Source organism: Oryctolagus cuniculus, chromosome 16 (assembly GCF_964237555.1).
Source record: "Oryctolagus cuniculus chromosome 16, mOryCun1.1, whole genome shotgun sequence".
Lineage (NCBI taxonomy): Eukaryota > Metazoa > Chordata > Mammalia > Lagomorpha > Leporidae > Oryctolagus > Oryctolagus cuniculus.
Window position 1 is genome coordinate 24,855,657 of NC_091447.1, and position 19,718 is coordinate 24,875,374.

The 19,718-nt window shown below is 44.0% G+C and overlaps 1 protein-coding gene across 3 annotated transcripts in view; it reads left to right on the forward strand.

Moving 5' to 3' along the window:
• The window catches only part of BMPER (BMP binding endothelial regulator), a 504,101-nt gene that overhangs the window by 401,919 nt on the left and 82,464 nt on the right, over positions 1-19,718 (forward strand). For 2 of the 3 annotated variants that reach the window (XM_070059710.1, XM_002713750.5), the window contains 2 exons: positions 7,133-7,462; positions 14,709-15,045. In XM_070059710.1, the coding sequence (XP_069915811.1) occupies positions 7,133-7,462; positions 14,709-15,045 (667 nt within the window). The remainder of the gene's footprint in view (positions 1-7,132; positions 7,463-14,708; positions 15,046-19,718) is intronic. The other variant, XM_051853278.2, reaches the window with a different exon arrangement.

The following is a 19,718-nucleotide window of genomic DNA, read 5'->3' on the forward strand; positions in this document are numbered from 1 at the left end:
GGGTTCTGGGCATTAGGGTGTGGACCTCTTTGGGGGGCCATGAGTCTGTGTTCCACACTTGGTCATATTGGGAACTAAAACTAAGTTCTTTTCTAATGGAGTTCTTACTCTGATTTGGATTTTTGTCTCTGAGAATACTTTTCAGAAGGGTTGGTGAAGAAATCGGCTTTCCTACTGCTACCCACATGAGTATGTAAGTTCATGGGTTTGAATTTCTCATCAGGCTCTTGTGGCACCAGGAATAGCTCCCCTGTAATATTTCTGACTTTTCAGATGTTTTCCTGATCCAGATGGCCCTCCCTACCCCCCATTCTGCATCTGCAGATTCAGTTAACTGCAGATCAAAAGAACTTAAGGGGCTAGCATTGTTTTCAACAGATTAATCTGTGGCTTCTGATGCCATCATCCCAGATCTTGGTGCTGATTCCAATCCTGTCTATTCTTCTGTTGATGGAGCTCCCTGCTCATTCACCTAGAGAGGCAGTGGGTGATGGTTTAAGTACTGGACCTCTGCCACCCATGTGGAAGACCAGGATGGAATTCCTGGCTGCTGGCTTCAGCCCGATTCAGACCTGTCTGTCGCAGCCATTTAGGGAGTGAACCAGTGACTAGGAGACTCATAGTCTCATTCATTCATTCATTCATTCTCTCTCTCTCTCTTTCTCTCTCTCTGTCTGTCTCTATCCTGTTCAAATAATAAATTTTAAAAATATTGAAGTAAATGTTTTTAAAAATTCTTGATATGTGCAGACTTTTTCTTGCCACTGTCCTCTTGAGTAATAGATTACACAGATTTATATTGTATTAGGTGTTATAAGTAACTATGAGAGGATTTAAATATAAGGGAGGATATGCATTGATTAAATACAAAGACTGTATAAATTTAAATAAGGGACTTTAGGGTCCGCAGACTTTGGAATCTGGAAGGGCAGTGTCCTGGCACCAATCGCCCACATAGACTTGAGGACTGCTGTAATCTCTTTGTTTTGAAAACATTTGTTAACCATTCAATTAATTGATCTTGCAGTATTCTTTGGTCACCTGGCATATGGGCCATTATACTTACCTATTTTAGTAATTTCAGGGTGGGCATTTATATTTTCTGACCAAATTATATTATTTCTTTTAAAACGATTTATATATTCATTAGAAAGAAGAGAATGAGAAAGAACAAGTGAGCAAGAAAGAGATTTTCCATCTGTTGGTTCACTGTCTAAATGGTCACAACAGCCAGGGCTCAGCCAGGCTGGAACCAGGAGCCAGGAACTCCATCTGGTCTCTCACATGGATGGCAACAACTCAAGTACTTGAACATCATCCTCTGCTTTGTAGGCACATTATCAGGGAGCTGGATGGGAAGTGGAATTGCTGAGACTTGAACCAGCAATCTCGGATATGGGATGTGGGATCTCAAGTGGAAACAGCCCATCGTGCCACAACTCTGGCCCTCCTACTCAAATTATATTCTTCACCCATTTGTTCAGCGGATATTTACTGATGCCGGATATGTATTGCATCAGACATTGAGGCAAGCAATATATTACAATATATTACAAATATATTTAGGTCCTCCCCAATATAAGGCATTGTGCCAGCATGAAAAGTGTATGTAAAATTCAGCTGGGTCAAAGGCCTGATTGAGGTGCTAAGGATACATCCTAACTATAAGCTAAGATAGAAAGTGACTCATCCTAAGCAGGCTATGGCTTTGGTGACTATATTTTTGACCTCCAAATGAAAAAAAACATAGGATGACTGTAGGATAGAGTATTCAAAATTGAGTCGGTAGTCAGTTTTGCTTTTGGAATTTAGAGGAAAAAGATGGCTTTGCATTGCCTAAGTCATCGGGGATGTTGCTGTGGGGAGCTGGCATTGGAACCAGAAGCTGTGAACCATGGGGAAGTGTTGGTCGGGTCCAGACTGCTGTGTGAACCAAGGTGAAAGGCAGGAAGGCACTGGGCTACACTCGGGAGGCCCTGGAACAGCAGCCATGGCTAAGATCTAAATTCATTTTGGATTAGATCTTGAAGTTAGGAGTTGTATCCTTTGCTTGCTCATTTGTTTAAAGTTGATGAGTGAAAGGGGCTACAGAAAATGTATGAAAACAATTTATGCACTTAATAGAATACCTATGCAACTTTAATCAGTTTGTCATAGGCCATTCAGTTACTGTTGCTGGTGGATCATAGAATGGTGACAAGAGACCCGCTGCTCCTTTCCCCGCCACCACCATCCACCCTAACACAGTAGCAGCCTGTGAGCTGGATTTCAGAAGCCAAGCGTGTGAAAGCTTAGTGGCACCCAGTGCCACCTGGCGGAGCATCCCTTGGCCTTCAGGCATCTTGTGGAGTGGCGTCTATGCGTGGCCCCTCCACGCATGGCTAAGACTCTCGCATGGAGAAGGGGGTCCTTCTGGGTCACACCATTTCCTCTTCCTTCTGGACAATTCCATCAGCATTCAGATGAAGCCTCAACTGAGAGCAGAAGGGCTCATGTCACTGGCAGTGTTTCTAACCCCAGCGTTTCCTGATTCTTGACCCAAACCTGGTATCATCATGTTTCTTACCTCTCTGGGAATCCCAGGAGCACCTGCATGACAGGGACTCCAGAGTTGGAGAGGTTGGAAGCTGTGTTTGCTATTTGACATGCTTCCTCATGGTTTGAACCCAACTCTTGCAAATGTGCTGGATCCCTGGGTGGCAGGGTCTGGTGAGTTGCGGAAACCTTCCTCTTCACAGAAGTTTTGGACTGAGGTCCGAAGTTCCCTCCTGTCCTTTCAAAGTCAAACGTATTTGAAAGACTGGAGAAACCTTAGGACATGTTAAGTGACAAATAGGCAGTGAAATTTCATGTACAAGATTATCTTTTGTTAAAATAAATACACACACTTAAAATCATAAATAGTGGCTACTTCCTGGTGTCAGAGCCACAGATAATGCTGGAAAAAAATTTTAGGAAAATGTATTAGAGTATGTGAACACTCCCATTCACTGGTTCACTCCTCAGATACCCACAGCAGGCTGGGACTGAGCCCGAGGCCACAGCTGGGGAGTCAATCCAGGTCTCCCACCTGGGTGGCAGGAGCCCAGCTACATGAGTGTCGCTGCTGCCTCCCAGGGTCTGCATTAGCAAGAAGCTGGAGTCAGGAGCTCAAACCAGGCGTCCAACTCAGGCCTCTGACACTGGATGCAAGCGTCCCAACCAGTATCTGACCCACCAGTTCAAATGCGCACCCCGATACTTCCTAAAAATTCCTTATGCAGGGAATTGTGGGAGAGGGGATTAGGATCTATTCAGTTTTTCTTATTTTCTTAATAACCTGGAATTGTATAATTTTCCCTTAATTTTGTTTGACAGATGTTTTGAGAATAATCACTGCTCTCAGAAGAAAAACATTTAGTTAGAATAAATATATCCATGGCAGAAATAAACGTACCCGATGTGGTTAAGAGCAAAATGCTGGAACCCTATTTATGGAGGCAGCATGCCTCCTTTAATTCTCATAGTAATCTTATTAAAAGATGCAACATAACAGAGACGTATCTTAATTTGGGATTTTTTTTAACCGTTTAAAGCAAATCTTCTAAATCCAAAAGTATATTTAGTCATTTTAAACAATGCAATGTAAATAATAACGTAAATACACATGAACATCAAAGAGGAAAAGAAAGGCCACACATAATTCCATTGCCTAAGAGGGGGAAAAAAAAAACACACCCTTCATGTTTGGCCCCCATACATTTGTGATCTTATTTTTGCCGCTGCACCCAAGCATTTGAGTATGTATGTTCAAAATGAACCAAAATAAAAATCAGATCTCATGACATTGACTTCGGGACTTTAGAAAATGTCCCCTCAGTGGTAAGGCGGCATTGATCTCTGCCCGTGGAAATAAGGATGGATTTCGGATGCTGTGTTTATGTTGTGCTTCCCCTAGCCCTCCCCCAGCCCCCTGCCAGGGCGCCCAGCCTTCCAGGGAAGTATCTCTGGACATCTGGACGGCTTGGAAGGCAGCTTGCTTCACTGGGTTTGCTGGCAAAAAATTATCTGAGGATACAGTGTTCATTTCCATCCCCTAAGGATTCTCTAGGCTTTTTCCTTCTCAGTTCGGCAGATTTTTGTAACCCTGACATTCTCGCTTTCAGACCTCTCCAGCGCACGTGTTCTCTGTTCCTGCAGGATCTGGCATAGGGACCTTGAGGTGCCAGGAAAGAGGGCCAAGGTTTCAACATTATTTTAACTTGTAATACAAATGTCTCCCAAATGCAGCACATAATTCTCAGGCAACTCCAGAGTCGTGAAATTTTGTTGGCCTCATCTAGATCGCTGTCACACAGAAAAATCATCCTGATTTCCAAACCCTTCTGTTCCACAAGTTAGGGCCTCTTGAAAAATATCTTTCCTGACAGCCCGGTTCACACATGATTTCCCTCGCCTGGGTCTCCCCGGACGTCCCTCATTGCTTCCTGCCGCGCTATGAGCAAGCTTAGGCTTCCCCAGGGCAACTGCAGGCCATAGATTTTTCTGTTGCCTCTCTGAGGATTTGCTTGGTCACATCATTGGCCAGATCTACAAGTACCCATATTTGGACTCTCACAAAACAAAACAAAAATGAGAACAGAACAAAAACAGAAAAGCATTAGGAAGGAAGAAAAAAAAAGGGGACCAAGAAATAGCCACTGTTGACAGTTTTGGGGTGTCTGTATGTGTGTGTGTGTGTGTCTGTTTATTTAACATAGTTAAGAGTATCCTGTACATGAAATTTGGTGTCCTATTTTTGGCTTAATATGTCGTAATCACTTCCTTAGACAAGAGTGTTAATCACAAACTATTCCGATAACTAGATAAAGTGCTTAGCAGTGTGTTTCATGTTATGAGCAAAACTGAACATGCATTTTGTGATCCATGACCAGTAGGCATGTAGAAGAGTGTTGGGGAGTGTAGTGAACTCTTGGCCAATGTTTGCTGTTCCTGTTGCACTGATGAAGATTCTGCTGAGGTTGTCAGGACATCAGGAGAAGTAGTGTGTGGTCCCTGGAGCAGAGAGAAGTTTGGCACAGTAGAATGTAGGCAGCAGGTGTGGGCATTCCCTGTGCCTGCTCACAGCTGAGACAAAACTCCCTCAGTGGTGTAATTTCAGTCTCTTTGGTGATGCCTTGGCCTTTCCAAGCTGAGGACCATCTGTTACAAGCTCAAAAGCTCAGTGGCCTTGATTGGGTCTGTGCTTTCTTGCAGTGTAGGTGCAGTTGAGAACCTGAACCATCTTGCCCTTGAATTTGATGCATTGGTTGTTCAGGTTAATACCTGGTCCTTTTGTGGCATATAGGTAGGATTAAGATAAACTCACTTTCCTCATGCCACGTGGGCCATCCCAAGCTACCTTGCTCCTTGTCAACTTTAAAACAACATTTTCATGCCAGGGGAGATTCCATTTGTTGGGAAAGGAGGGAAATGTGTGAAAGGATAATTTGAAAGTAGTTATATGGAGAAAGGACTGGGGAATGGAGTATATGGAGAGGTTGGATAGGGGAATACTCGTGGGGGAGTTATGGAATTAGAAAAGTAGGGGCTGGGTATAAAGTGAGGCAACAGATAGGATAAACTTGGAGCCACAAAGAAAGGCGACCAAGACAAGACACAAAGGAACAGAAGTGGAGGGCAAATTCCACTGTCACTACCATCTCTCTGCCATCCTTCTCCCTGGGCGGTGCCTTTTATAGATTCTTTACAGTGTTTGCTAATTGAAACTCTCTGCATACTAAAAGCTATCTCTTTATTTCTTGTCTTTATCAAATATTGACAAGGAAAACTGATTTAGCAGTAATTTATCACATTCCAAATACATGTGATTTGTATGGAGTCAGATGAAATTAACTTGTGAAATGACATAATGTCTTATAACATAAGAGGACATTACTCTGCAAACACTTTTTGGAAATGAAAAACAAATGTTTGCATTGGATCCCAATGGTCCTATCAGGTTGGTTATCACATCCTTCCTCTGTCTCAACTCCATCATTCCCTTAGATATTCACAGCAATTACTTATATAGCCTTCTGATATTCTTGACCTAGCGTTTTTATTGTGGTTATTATTCTTAGCCTGGCCATTATTCTGTGTTGACTTGAAATTGCTCTTTTTATTACAGTTCTTTCATCATTTGGTCCAATTTCTCCAAATGAATTCCTCATTTCCTGGTTGCTCATGACTCCTTGAAAGGAGATAAAATATCCTTACATAGAAAACTAAGCCTTTGCCAAAACTGGTTTTCAAAAGAGAAACACTATTTAATTTTCTATCCAAGTCTTTGAGATGCCCCAAAGTTGTAAAAGTTTCCCTTGATCTCCTAAATATTTGAATTAGTAATATTTTGGAATGATGAATTCATTGGAGTTTCTTAAATGTGCTAAATGAAGAGTTTTGCCATTTTAGGATATTCAACATTTGATTTTGGTGCATAGGTCAAAATACAGGAAGCCCGTATTTCTAGAAAACATGTAAAGACTATCTGTAAATATTATCTTTATCAGTAGTTTGTTTCCTGACACCATTAAACATGTGTCTGTTTGGAAATTCCATTTATTTGTCCTTAGTAAATATACGAGTGTTTAATATTATACTTGAGTGTTGAGTAGCATAGTTTCCTTTAAGACCATGAGTAACATTTGGAATGTTATTCTTCAAATGTTTTGAAATCATTGGGTGGACATAATACTAATGGTCCTGCTGTTTTGTCAATTACCTCACTGCCATTTATTTACTTAATTACCTTGCTCTTGGTTACGTAGGTTGTGTAGTAAGAACAATTCTTAGTTATCTTATTTCAAGACATCTGATTTCTTCATCCCTTTCATTAAGATCACAGAAGCCTACGAAGGCTACAAAACAGAGATGCTTTAAGCATTCACAGGTGCTTAAAATAAATTATATATATAACAGCACCAGAAGTATTATATGAGCACTCTAGGAGGTTTGGCGCAAACTCTCAGAGAAGCTCATTTCCCTTAGCGAGTCTCTGCCGAGCCCCTCCCTTCCCCAGCAGGTGCCCCCGTAGGGTTATGGCAGGACCTCTGTTGTCTCTCTGAGTCCTTCTCGGTTTGTGACCCTGCTTTTGTCTCTCACTCACCCGCAGAGCCCGGCGTCTGCACGGTATTCGGAGATCCCCACTACAACACTTTTGACGGCCGGACATTTAACTTTCAGGGGACCTGTCAGTACGTTTTGACGAAAGACTGCTCCTCCCCCGCCTCGCCCTTCCAGGTGCTGGTGAAGAACGACGCCCGGCGAACCCGCTCCTTCTCATGGACCAAGGCAGTGGAGCTGGTGCTGGGCGAGAGCACCCTGAGCCTGCAGCAGCACCTCACCGTGCGCTGGAACGGCTCCCGCGTGGCGCTCCCCTGCCGCGCGCCGCACTTCCACGTGGACCTGGACGGCTACCTCCTAAAAGTGACCACTCGAGCAGGTGGGGCTGACCTGGCCTCCTGCTTACACTTGCCTCCCTCAGGCACCCAGCGAACGCAGGGGAGATGAGCTTTCTCTGCGTAGGAAGTGCCCCTTCCTACAGGCTGTAGGCCTTGCCTCCTCCCCGCGCCCAGGGGAAAGAACATCCCAGAGAGGCAAGAAAATAGCTGGGGATATTTGCACCACTTGGCGTCTTGCCACTGGACGCCGGTCACACCAGTCTGGCAATCTTCCCACATCCAGAGCTGTCCAGGCTTCTTCTAAACATAGCAGTGGGACCACACTCCAAAGTCTCCTGCAAGTTTGCTTGCGGTTTTAGGTTGTCCGTGTCCAGCAGCTTGGAATTGGCTCTGTCCCTCTGAGGTCAGCCAGTTACGTGCACTTTCAAATCCACTAGAAAGAGCGTTTCTCTGTTAGTGTCTGTCCAAAAGAGGGGACGGACCCTCAAAAGGAAAACGCTTAGCATCAGTTGTACCTGAATGTCCACAGCGGCAGAGCTGGTTCTTGCAGACTCCTGCTGGGCCCCTGGGTGGCTGCATCCTGCCTGGTTGTCCTGTGCCGAGAAGCACTCTTGATGCTGGGGAAGGATGCTTATCCACGTTGGTGGTCAGGATCATTGTCTTCTCCTGGAGGGCATTTCAAATGCTTGCTTTCAACAGAAGGGCATTGGGCACGTGGAGCTGGCTGCTGAGGCCTTTTCTCAACACCCCATGTTGCCTTAGGGCCCCTGGACTCTGCGTTGCTACTCCGTGAACAGACATTCCCCACCCCCTCCCCGAGCCCAAGTAGTTCATGACTGCTAGTGTTCCATGCAGCGCAGTTCCTTGTCTGTCAGGTGCCACCTTGTCTGTTAGATACTAGATAACTAGATTAGTGAATACTAATAGATAACTAGATTAGTGATACTAGATAATTAGATTAGTGAATTTAACTCTACTAGTTCTTTGAAGTAGAACTTAGCTTTTGAATATCAGCCCAGAGAGCATATTCAGCTCATTTGCACATTTTATCTCTTCACATGTGCTTCCTTTCATGCTACCTTTGGTTAGTACATATTGTTTACCAGTTGGACGTCTCCTCCTATCTCTGTTTCTTTATGCTACTTTTTGGAAATTAATGTATTTCTTTCCCATTGAGAATCTAACAGGAAAAAAAAAGCATCGATTGAATTACACTTTGTTTAGGTAATATGCATCCCAAAGGATACATTCAATATAGCAGGGACTTTTGAGGGTCTACACAGAATATTTTTTTTTCTGTATCTTCAGAACCCTGGAAATTGTTTCAATCCAAGCCAAAATACATTTTGATAAATTGATGTGCGTGCCAGCTTAGCTAAACAAAGGCAGGAGGCCAAGGAGAGCCCTGAGAGCGTTCAGTTCGGGAGTACAGCGTGGTTTCTGCGAGACAGTGTTAAGGATTAATGCCCTGGAACATTCTGTAAAGGGGCAGACACTCTCATTCTTCACTTCACAGATGTGAAGAGCCCTACTCATTCAGCTTTATGGAGATCAGTCCTGCTCAGCAGACTCAGATACCTGTATCCAGAAGGTGTGTCGCTCTGCAGATGTAGGCCCCAGCTCGTTCCCTTGAAGGAGGCAGTCTTTTTTTGGCTCCATATGAAATGTGCACGAGATGACCCCTTTATTACACAGCACTAATTAGAAGCACCTTGCCTGTCTATTTGCAAGCCAGCTCAACACAATAGAGCCTACTGATATGGAAATTATTAGTCAGCCACAGCCCAGCTCTCAAAGGAACCCCGGGTACTAGAAGATTACTAACAGCCTAGGAGGTTCCACGACTGTTCCATTCACACATGGCAAAACCTGATGGAGTAAGTGTCCTCTTCATAAGAATTTCGCATCCTGAAACTGAGCAAAAGGACAAGGCTGCTAAGAAGATAATAATAGGTCCCAAGTACCATAATTAGCTTAGTGAATTTAAGTCGGCGAGGCCTTGCACCTGAGTTTTACGGTTTCTTTCCTGTTTCTGTCTCTCCTTCCATGGTACGAGTCATTTTTATGACACCTTTCCTGCACAGCTGAACAATTTTCTGCAGTGCTCGGCTCACACCAGCCGTCCACTTCTGAGGGAAGAGCTGTATTCCTCTGGGCACTAAGCTTACTTTGTGCTTATCCTTTGAACAAAACAATGCCACCTCCAGACAATAGTGCTCTCCTCCCTGGTTTAGCCATCTCGATTTGAACTGCCCCTTAGGAATATTTTCTTTTTATCACCTATTGATTGTCTATTTAAAATACCACAGTATTTCCTTTGAGTGTGCTTCTTCCATAGAGTTCTCTTTTATTTCCGAAGCTCATGTGATCAAAGGGTGCTTTCTTCAGTACCGCAGCTTGAATCAAGCCTGCAGCTGGAAGCGGGGACCGGGGAGGAATGGCTCTTTGCCGCTGCGGTTTATGGACTCAGCACTTAGGTGATGCGTTCATTTGGCTGAGTAGCACAGGTGGCCATGCAGTTTGGGTGGAATTGGGCTACTGCTGCTGACCTGATGACAACTGCCTAGAACAAAGCCTAGGAGCTGGAGAGCATGGTCCATCCCCATTGCACCCCCAACCCTGACTCTTGGTGCATAGCAAGGAATTTAAAAATATTTCTGTAAGGTGTCCAGCGCATCACAAATCTTCCCAGGCAGATGAATCAATTAATTCATAAGCTTTTTATTGGGATTCTGCTCCTGGGCGAGGTTCACTGGTCCCAACAGAGCGGGGGGGGGGGGGGGGGGGGGGGCGGGGAAGTTGCGCATCAGAGGTTGGGAGGGCTCCTTTTATAGATACAGGGTGTGGGGGTTAAAGGTTGAGGCAGGTCTGATCCTCATTGGTTGACCTTTAGGCACCCTTGGGGACTTGACAAGGACTTCTCTTCCCTGGAAGTGCGGGTAGGGACTCTCCATTCCCAGAAGTATAGGCCTTTTCTCCTTGCTGATCCCAAAGCTACCAATTTCCTTTCTGCCATCTGTTTGCTTCATTAGCTCTACCTGGAAGAGTCACATCAGAGCCACCTGAGAGCATTCCCATGTGGGGGAACACAGCTTTTTATTTTATCTTTGGTAGAGCTTCGCACTTGAGGACAGATACTGCCCTGCTTTTGTTTTGCATACACAATCTGAACAGAAAAACCATCCATTTTTATACCTCACTGTAGTCTACAGATTTTACATTTTTCTCCCCTTTAAATGTATAGCAGCACTAAGGACGATAACAATCAGAAAACAAAACAGAGGGACACAACATCCGTACAACAAAAGAGCAACTACACAAACAAGGACCAAAAGCCCGATGAGTGGTCTGGAGCCAGGTCATGCGTTTGAAGGGTGAAGAACAAGTTGGTAAACCATTCACTGGTGAGAAGGGAAAATTGGAAGGCTCTTCGCAAAGTGGAAGGAATGTGGCTGCTGCTCGCATCCCAGATGGGACATGTGCTTCAGCTTTAGGCTCCTGATGCTGCCAGTGATTTTACCCCACTTCCCAGGGAGAGAGTTGGGAAACTCTTCCCAGCTGCAGAAAGGACTCTTGCGGCCCCTCCAACACTTCCATGGCGTTTTCATCTCGTAAGATGCCTCTTTGAAAGAACAGCCCCCTCAATTACAGTTTATTAGTTTCTTTGCTTTTCACTGCTGGAATCTGCTTTGCATGGATTTTACTCACATACAGGGTGAAAAGATTCATGCAAACATACATGGAAATGATGTGGTTATAGACAGAAGGCATCTGCAGTTGAGTAAGTCCTCCTTCTACATTAGGAAGCCTTGTGTTGGTCTGTGGAAATACTCATAGTATAATAAAGAGAAAGAATGCAGAGCGAATTGCAAGTAATTCTCTTGTTTCGGGGACAGTGTTTTATGAATGGGATGTCATGAGTTTTGAGAAGAGTTTACTGAACATACAGCAGGCCCACATCTTCCCAAGTGTGTGTGGACCCCCCTTCCCACTGCCAAGAAACTGTAGTGATTAGCTTGTTCACTGTGAGTTCAATTCCCATGAACTCAGTTGCCCAGAGTCTCACATTTGTTATCATTGTCAGTCATGACAGTGGAACTCTCGGGTGTAAATCCTCAGCCACTTGTGGCACTTGGAAGAAAGTATTTGCCTGCTGTCTAGGAAAGAAGTTTCTAGTTTGGAAAATTTTGCAACATGGAAAAATCTTTGGAATTCTGCTCCAAGAGTAGACTTTGTATGGAATTGATTCCCCCCTCCCCCCCATCTCTCTTGCTGGGAAACTGTGTGGTTACAGGCTTGCGAGGTCGAGTGTCTTCCATACCTTTGAGAGTGTATTACAAATCATGTTATAGCTTGCTTGTCTTCTTTCAATATGGTGATTTCATTGTCTTAACTAGCATGAAATTTACAATTTGCTTGGCTCCACAGGGTCCGTGTATGAGTGTTCCAAGGCTAATTCATCCATTTATTAAGCACGTGCTGTGTGCCAGATAGTGTGTTATGTGACGGGTATGAAGAAGGAGAAACTGCTGTGTGTGATAGTTGTGGTTGTACATGTTGTCAGAGACCCACACCGGACATCAGTCTTGTGTGTGGGGATTTTAGCAGTATGTCCCTTCTCTCATTACCTGGTCTCATCGCTGTCTTCTCTTTATTCAGTTACTCTCAAGAGAAACTCTTTCCCATAGTCTTCTTCCTGCTTTTTAAAAGTTCATTTGATTACTTTTCTGAGCTCAGCCTCTTTTCCCAACCAAGACATCTTCTTTCATTTGCCTTGGACCAGGAATGCTTCTGCTCCTTTCATTTACTGTGAAGTGACTTCCTCACGGACCTCTCTGTTTATTTCTTGAGAAGCCCAGTTTTAGATCACTGACTTATTCTACCAATAACTCTTCCTAAACTAAGTCTCATGGCAGTTGTATAGCCTACTCACGAGAATACTATTTGGCCAGCCTTTTCTCCTGTTCTCTCTCCAAACTTGGGGAGTATCAGCTTTAGAATCTCACCTCTGAGTGCTTCCTCCTGAATTCATTGCATCACTCTGAAGCTGTTGCTTTATGCTAATTTCGTGTCCAGACAAGATCCATTCTTTCTCCTCTGTCCCTGTTCTTTTTTTTTTTTTTTTTTGAAAAATGCGTATTCCTATTTATTTGAAAGGGAGGAAGGGAGGGGAAGAGAGAGATCGATCTATCTCCTATCCCCTGGTTCGCTCCCCAAATGCCCACAATGGCTAGGGTGTGTCAGGTCAAAGCCAGGAGCTAAGTCTTTGAGCCATCCTCTGCTGCCTCCCCCCAGTGCATTAGCAGGAAGCTGGATTGGAAGCAGAGGCCAGTCTTGAACGTGGCCATTCTGATACGTATATGCCTGCCTCTTTCCCTCCCTTTTATTTCTCCTGCCCCATCACCACTGCAACCCCAAGTTTTAAGCATTTTTTCATTAGTTTAAGCTTGATATTTCAGTAACATAGACAAAACCTTTTAGGAAGAAGGTCATTTTGCTCTTTCCAAAGGTTCAGAACAGATACAATGAAAGACTTTTTTTTTTTTGGTCAGGGACTTAAGCAGTTAAGAGTTAAAAACCACACTTGGGCAGCAGAGACTTTTCTATCAGACGGAGACTTCCTTTGTGTTCCCCACTCCCAGGAGGCAGTGACGGTGACCAGGAGGATCCCTGCGACAGAAAGGACTTGGCCCATGTGGCTGTGGCCTTCACACCACCGTGGTCTGTTTGCATTCACTGGTATGTGATGCACTCATTCCCTGGAGGGCTCACACTCAGCCAGGCTTCTCCCAGAACAGTAAATAAGAATTTACCAACACACCCGGGACATAAAGAAGAACCTGGCTGACAAAATTTGTCATTTGCCTGGGGTAGAATGTCAAACTGGTTTTCATAAAGCCCCTCCCCTTTTCCTCTCTGGACAGTATCTTCACACAGAATATTAGGGTGGATATAATCACAGTTTTTCTTGATATGGTAGGCAAGCTTATTTGTATTATATGACAATGTAAGCTGATGTCTTACATGTAAAATAGAAATTCCACCATCTACCATTTAGAGGGGCCACTGGCTAGGGTGGGTTCTGCACATCTTGGGCCAACCTGTATGGAGAAATGTGTGAGTATTTTCTCTTGAAGAGGATGTATTCAGAAGCTACATATTTTTGACTCCAATATTCTCATTATAACAAATAAATTAGAAAGTTCACTTTGACATTGGGGTAATAATTACATGGGAGAATTTTTAGTAAAATGTTATTGAAAATTATCACAAAAGTTTATTAAAGGAACAGATTTCATGTATTTTTATATATAGTTCTAAGAACATAATGATAACTTCCCACTTTACCCTTCCTCCCAAGCTCCCACCCTCCCTCTTCCTTCCTTTCTTATTTTTCTTTAAATTTTTACAATGACTTAATTTCAATTTACTTTATAATCATAAGTTTAACCCTCTGCTAAGAAACACTTCAAGTTAGTAGAAAAACCACTGTTCCTCAAAAGTATAGACAAGTGCTATAAACAATAATCAAATCTCAGAATATCAATTTTGCTCATATAGATTACATTTTTTGTACTCTTATTAGTTACCACAAATCAGTTAAAACATCTGTATCACTATGTTTGTACCAACTCAACTCACAATAGCTAAGATATGGAATCAACCGAAATGTCCACCAACTGATGACTGGATATATATATATACACACACACACACACACACACACACATATATATACATATACATATATATATACACACATACACAAACATGCACACTATGGAATACTATTCAGTCATAAAAAATAATGAAATCCTGTCTTTCACAACAAAATGGATGCAATTGGAGACCATATGTAAGTAAAATAAGCCAGTCCCAAAAAGAAAATTATCATTTTTATTTCTTCTTACTTTCACACTGTAGTAGTCATTAAATAAATATAGGTACAATTTAGATCAACACAATTATTTTAGCAAATAGCAGAATATAAACCCTAGAGTAGCATGATCAAGGAATAGTCATCTATAGGAAAACCAGGGTTACATAAGGTATTTTAAAGCTAAACTTCGTAAAGTTTAAAGAGTCTAAGCCCCACAAGTAAGTCATTCATGTAATTTAAGAAGATATTCAACATAGTAAGTTTGAATGGTAACCAAGAATTTGGGCAGAGACTTGGTGTTCCTTCTTATAAAGACTGTCAGACATACTATGTGAAGATATGCACATTTGGGGATCACTGGTGGATTCAGGGGTAGTTGATCCTCCTTTCCGCTTTTTCTTCTCTAGGCTTGGAAATATCTTGGGATGGAGACAGTTTTGTGGAAGTCATGGCTGCCCCCCATCTCAAGGGCAAGCTGTGTGGTCTTTGTGGCAACTATAATGGACATAAACGTGATGACTTAATTGGTGGAGATGGAAACTTCAAGTTTGATGTGGATGACTTTGCTGAGTCCTGGCGGGTGGAGTCCAATGAATTCTGCAACAGACCCCAGAGGAAACCTGTGCCTGAACTGTGTCAAGGGACAGTGAAGGTAAAGCTCCGAGCCCATCGAGAATGCCAGAAGCTCAAATCCTGGGAGTTTCAGACCTGTCACTCAACAGTGGACTATGTCACTTTCTATAGGTAAGTAGGATATTCTAGGGGTTGGATTTAGGCTGCAGGCCAAGGATAGACTTGACCATTAAAAGGGCCTGTCAGATCTTTTGGTGTGAAAACAAGACCCCAGAGCATGGGGGAAACACTCACTTCTTTGTGTTCATCAGCTGGCCTTGTATTGAGTTATCCCCACACCACGCCTCAAATGTGGAAACTCCAGGAAGTAGTTCCTGGAGATCACCACTAGGAGATTCTGCTTTTGGGTCTGTGGGTTTACTAGGAAGCTGGTGACACTGCAGGGTGTTTTCCAGGTGTTAACTTGCTTCTGAGATTGGTATAGGGCAAAGGTAGTTTCCTGGAGTGGAATCTCAGATCACTCTGAGTGAATTTGGTTATTGCAGGTCAGAGACAGAGTTCAGGTTGGTCTTATGGTCTAGCCCAAACCAAACCTGCCCATGAAAAATAAGAAAGTGAAATGAGTCCAGAGTCAGGGGTCAGTAGAAGCCCTGCTGGAAGATGGAGGAAGGAGAGGGATCTGTGTAATTCCCTTTCACACAAAGCAGCTATTACTGAGGAGTCTTGGATTTGACTCGCTCTGGGCCGCAAGGTTGTGTTGGTGAGCTGATGCGTTTGGCCTGGTTGTCCTTCCATTGACTACACAACTGCACGGGTTGAAGAGCTATGGTCGCCTAGAACTTCAACCGCTGTGGATGTGGGCGGGAAGGAACATGAGATGAACACAGCCTTGTTTCAGTGACTTGCCTGTGCCTTTTAAAATTAGGAAACTCCTGTGGTCTCAAGCCACAGAGAGGTTATTTTTACTCTTTAATTGCCACCAGTTTATTTCCTCTAGTTCTCATCAAATGTGATCTTTATTTTTTATTTGATCTTTGTACATAAAAGATAAAGTTCTATAAAGGCGGCTCAAAGTAGAGTGGAAAAAAGACTGTCCTTGTCATCACAAATCCCTGAACATGGCTGCATCTGCCAAGCCATTTGGCTCCAACTCATCCATTTAGCTCTGCTAAGCCATTTTCCTGTTATGATTTGGATTCTTTCAGTTCCCATCTTTCTCCTCCCCGTACCAAGCCCCAGACCGACTCCACCTCTTGAGTGTTGAAACTGAGGGATTTTGGAGTGAGTTGAGCACCTGGGCAGCTGGGGCTTCCTTGGGAATCGAGACACCCTGGCTTGAAGGTGTGAGTGGAAGCAGAAGGGCATCCCAAGTAAGAGCTTTGCAGCCTCCCAGGGCTCACGAGCCAGGAGCTATACCCCTGGGAGTTGTACAGCTTGGAATAATTACCCAAGCTCTCTGAACTGCAGTTAGCTTATCTGTGAAGTTGGAATATTAAAGAGTCCACCTTGAGAGCTGCTGTTGAGATTCACTGTGGTTGTGAGCGTAAATGCTCGGGCTAAGCATGCTGCTCACACAGTAAGGACCCTGGGACTGCTGGCTGCTGTCCTTTCATCCACTGTTACTTAACTGATAGGCAGGAGTGAGGCCTCTTTTTGGGAGCTCCCCAGCCCCAGTTGCAGATTTGGATTGGAGCCTTCTCTGCTAAAAATCGAATGGAAAGACTATGCTTCTCCCAGGGTCCTGGCAGCATGAGCCTTTGGTTTTTACCCATTTCAAAGGAATATATCGAGAAAGAAATTGGAGAACAGGCCTGCAAAAATTAGTCTCTTTGTCCAAATGTCTATTTCTTTTCCTTTGGCAATTTAATTAGAGTCCCAGTCTCTGGACTTAAGCAGGAATAAGATGAGTGTGTTGGCAGCAGTTGTGAGAAACGATTTTGGTACACACAAGAGAGGGCAGGCAGATGCTCCCCCCTCCCAACCTGGAAAGGTGCCCCTGCAGTTCCAGCAGCACCATGGGGGGCTTCATGCTCTGAAGCTGGGCAGCTCATACACACATTCGTGCGTGGTGGTTCAGAAGAAGAGGTATGGTGGCTTGTGCCTTTGCCAGCTGTGGCAAGGTATAGTGGCAGAGTGCCCTTCCACAGTCAGCTCCTCTGCCTGGACAGGGCAGAGGAGCTCAGGGCAGTTCTGCCTGCCACACACCCTGCTGCTGCTGCTCTCAGTGTCCAGCAGGAGCTGCATCTGTTTAAGGATACATTGGTGGGGGCCGGTGCTGTGGCATAGCGGGTTAAAGTCCTGGCCTGAAGCGCTGGTTCTGGTCCCGGCTGCTGCTCTTCCAGCTCACTGCTATGGCCTGGGAATGAATTAGAAGATGGCCCAACTCCTTGGGCCCCTGCACCCACATGGCTCCTGGCTTTGGATGGGGGCAGCTTCGGCCGTTGAGGCCATTTGGAAGTGAGCCAGCAGATGGAAGACCTCTCTCTCTGTCTCTACCTCTCTCTGTAACTCTGTCTTTCAAATAAATAAAAATAAAATCTTTAAAAATACATATATAAGGGTGCATTGGTGTTGGCCAGTGTTGGGTAGAACTTAGGGGTTTCTCCCTTCTTCCAAGCACATGTATGTAGGAAAGGAAAACAGAGTGTAACCAACAAAGGTAATTCTCTTCTAAGGCAAGCTCCAGGGAGGAACAGAGCCCTGGCATTCTAGGGAAGCTTTGTGAAGCAGTGGACTGAATGAGCTGTGGGTAGGATGAATCCAAGCTGGGCCCAATCCCAGCTCTGCCACTTTCTAGCTCTGTGACCCCAGGAGGCAGCTGTTTCAGACTCCTCACAAGTTGATGTGGCAGTTACTCCCCAGCAGAATCGCTCTGAGGACTGAAGCTGGCGGGCAGTGTGGTGCAGGCCCTGTACGATGGCTGGTACCACTAGCACAGGGTGCACTGTTCTCCTGGGTCCCTTCCTTTCTATGGGACATCTTGTTTGCCTTTCTGATTGGTGAGATCTGTCCCCTGCTCACATCATGGAGAACTGATTAGATCGATTCTCACCAATGAATCCATGGAACAATTTCAAAAGGAACCCTCTCTCTTTTGTGACACTGAGTGAAGCAGTATAAGTAAACACAGCACTGCAGTTGCTTAAAAAGCTGCTATTTTTGTCTTATAATACCATGTGTTCATTGTCCATTTAAACAGTATTGAAAACACAAAGTGACATCCCACACGTGCAAATGGTTGCAGTATATTTTATATCATTGGTGGAATTTTTTAATAAAAATTATTTGTTTTAGAGGTATGCACATCCATGAACACACACACACACACACATACAGAAATTGACTAATAGATTTCCCATCCACTGGTTCCCTCTCCAAATGCCCATAATAGTTGCAGCTGGGCCAGGCCAAAGCCAGGAGACTGGAATCACTCTGGGTCTCCCTTTAGGCAGGGACCCAAGTGCTTGAGGCGACACCTGCTGCCTTGCAAGGTGCTCATTAGCAGGAAGCTGGGATCAGGGCCTGAGCCGGGACTTGAGCATGGGCACTTTGATATGGGATGCACATATCCCAAGAGACATCTTAATTACCGGGCCAATCACAAACCCACATTGGTGGAATTTGAAAATGAACTTGAATTTATGGCCAGGGCTGTGACTGTGACATACTTTTCTAGGAGCCCTTCAAGGATTCAAGAGAAGTGTCTTGGTATATCATGGGCGGTCTTATACATAAATTGTATAAAAATTGCATTTCTTTTATTTTCCCCTCATTCCTCCAAATAAATATCTGAAGTTTCCTTTAAGATCAAAGAATAAAAACTAACAGAATGTTCACACTCTTGGGCCCTGATGTGTGGGCAGCAGAGAGAAGGCAGGAAGTCAAGAGGCTATTTCTCTGAGAAAATGTTAGCTATTTTGGGCTTTCTTAATCATAAGACAAATTCCACAGGCAAATTCTATTATAAACAGGACACAGTGCTTCTTATAAGGTCCAAATAATAATTCTGATTTCTCTGAATTAGAGTTTACTTTTCAAATGTCTAAGCTTTATAACTCTTTTCAAAAATTTTGGTCTTTTACCCAATGCAACTTTTTCTTTTTAAAGATTTCTTTCTTTCTTTATTTGAAAGGTGCAGTTACGGGGTGGGGGGTAGGGAGACAGAAAAAGAAGGCTCTTCTGTCTGCTGGTTCACTCCCCAAATGGCTGCAGTGTCTGGAGCTGGGCCAGGAGGAGTCCAGGAGCCACAAACTCCATCCTGCTCTCCCACTTGGGCAGCAGGGGCCCAGGCACTTGTACACTCCTCTGCTGCTCTCCCAGGTGCATTCACAGGGAGCTCATCTGAAGTGGAGCAGCCGGGACTCAAACTGGCACTCATATGGGATGCTGACGTTGCTGGCAGTGGCTTCACTCCAGGGCAGCATTTGTAATAGTAAATTGACCATTCAGGAGTGGGGAACCTTCTTCCTAACAGTGACCTTTGGTTATTTATAACATCATTTGTGGGCCATACAATGACCAACTTAAAAATTAGCCTGCTATTGATTTATCGAATTCCAGGTCCTGCCTGTGGTTGCCTGGGCAGGGCCGGATCAGTTGATTTCATGGGCTTTATATGGCCCATGGGCTGGATGCTCCCCACCCCCACATGACAAACTGTCACTTTGTAAATGAATAAGAACTAGAGACCCATTAGTCAATACTTTCTTTTTTTCTCATTAGGGAAACTTAAAGGTTTGTTGATTTTTATTCACAAGTCAGCTCGATCCATTTTGGTTCATTTGACACAAAAATAGTCTATAGTTTAAATTTTTGTAATCAGAATAATTTGCTATAATCTATCA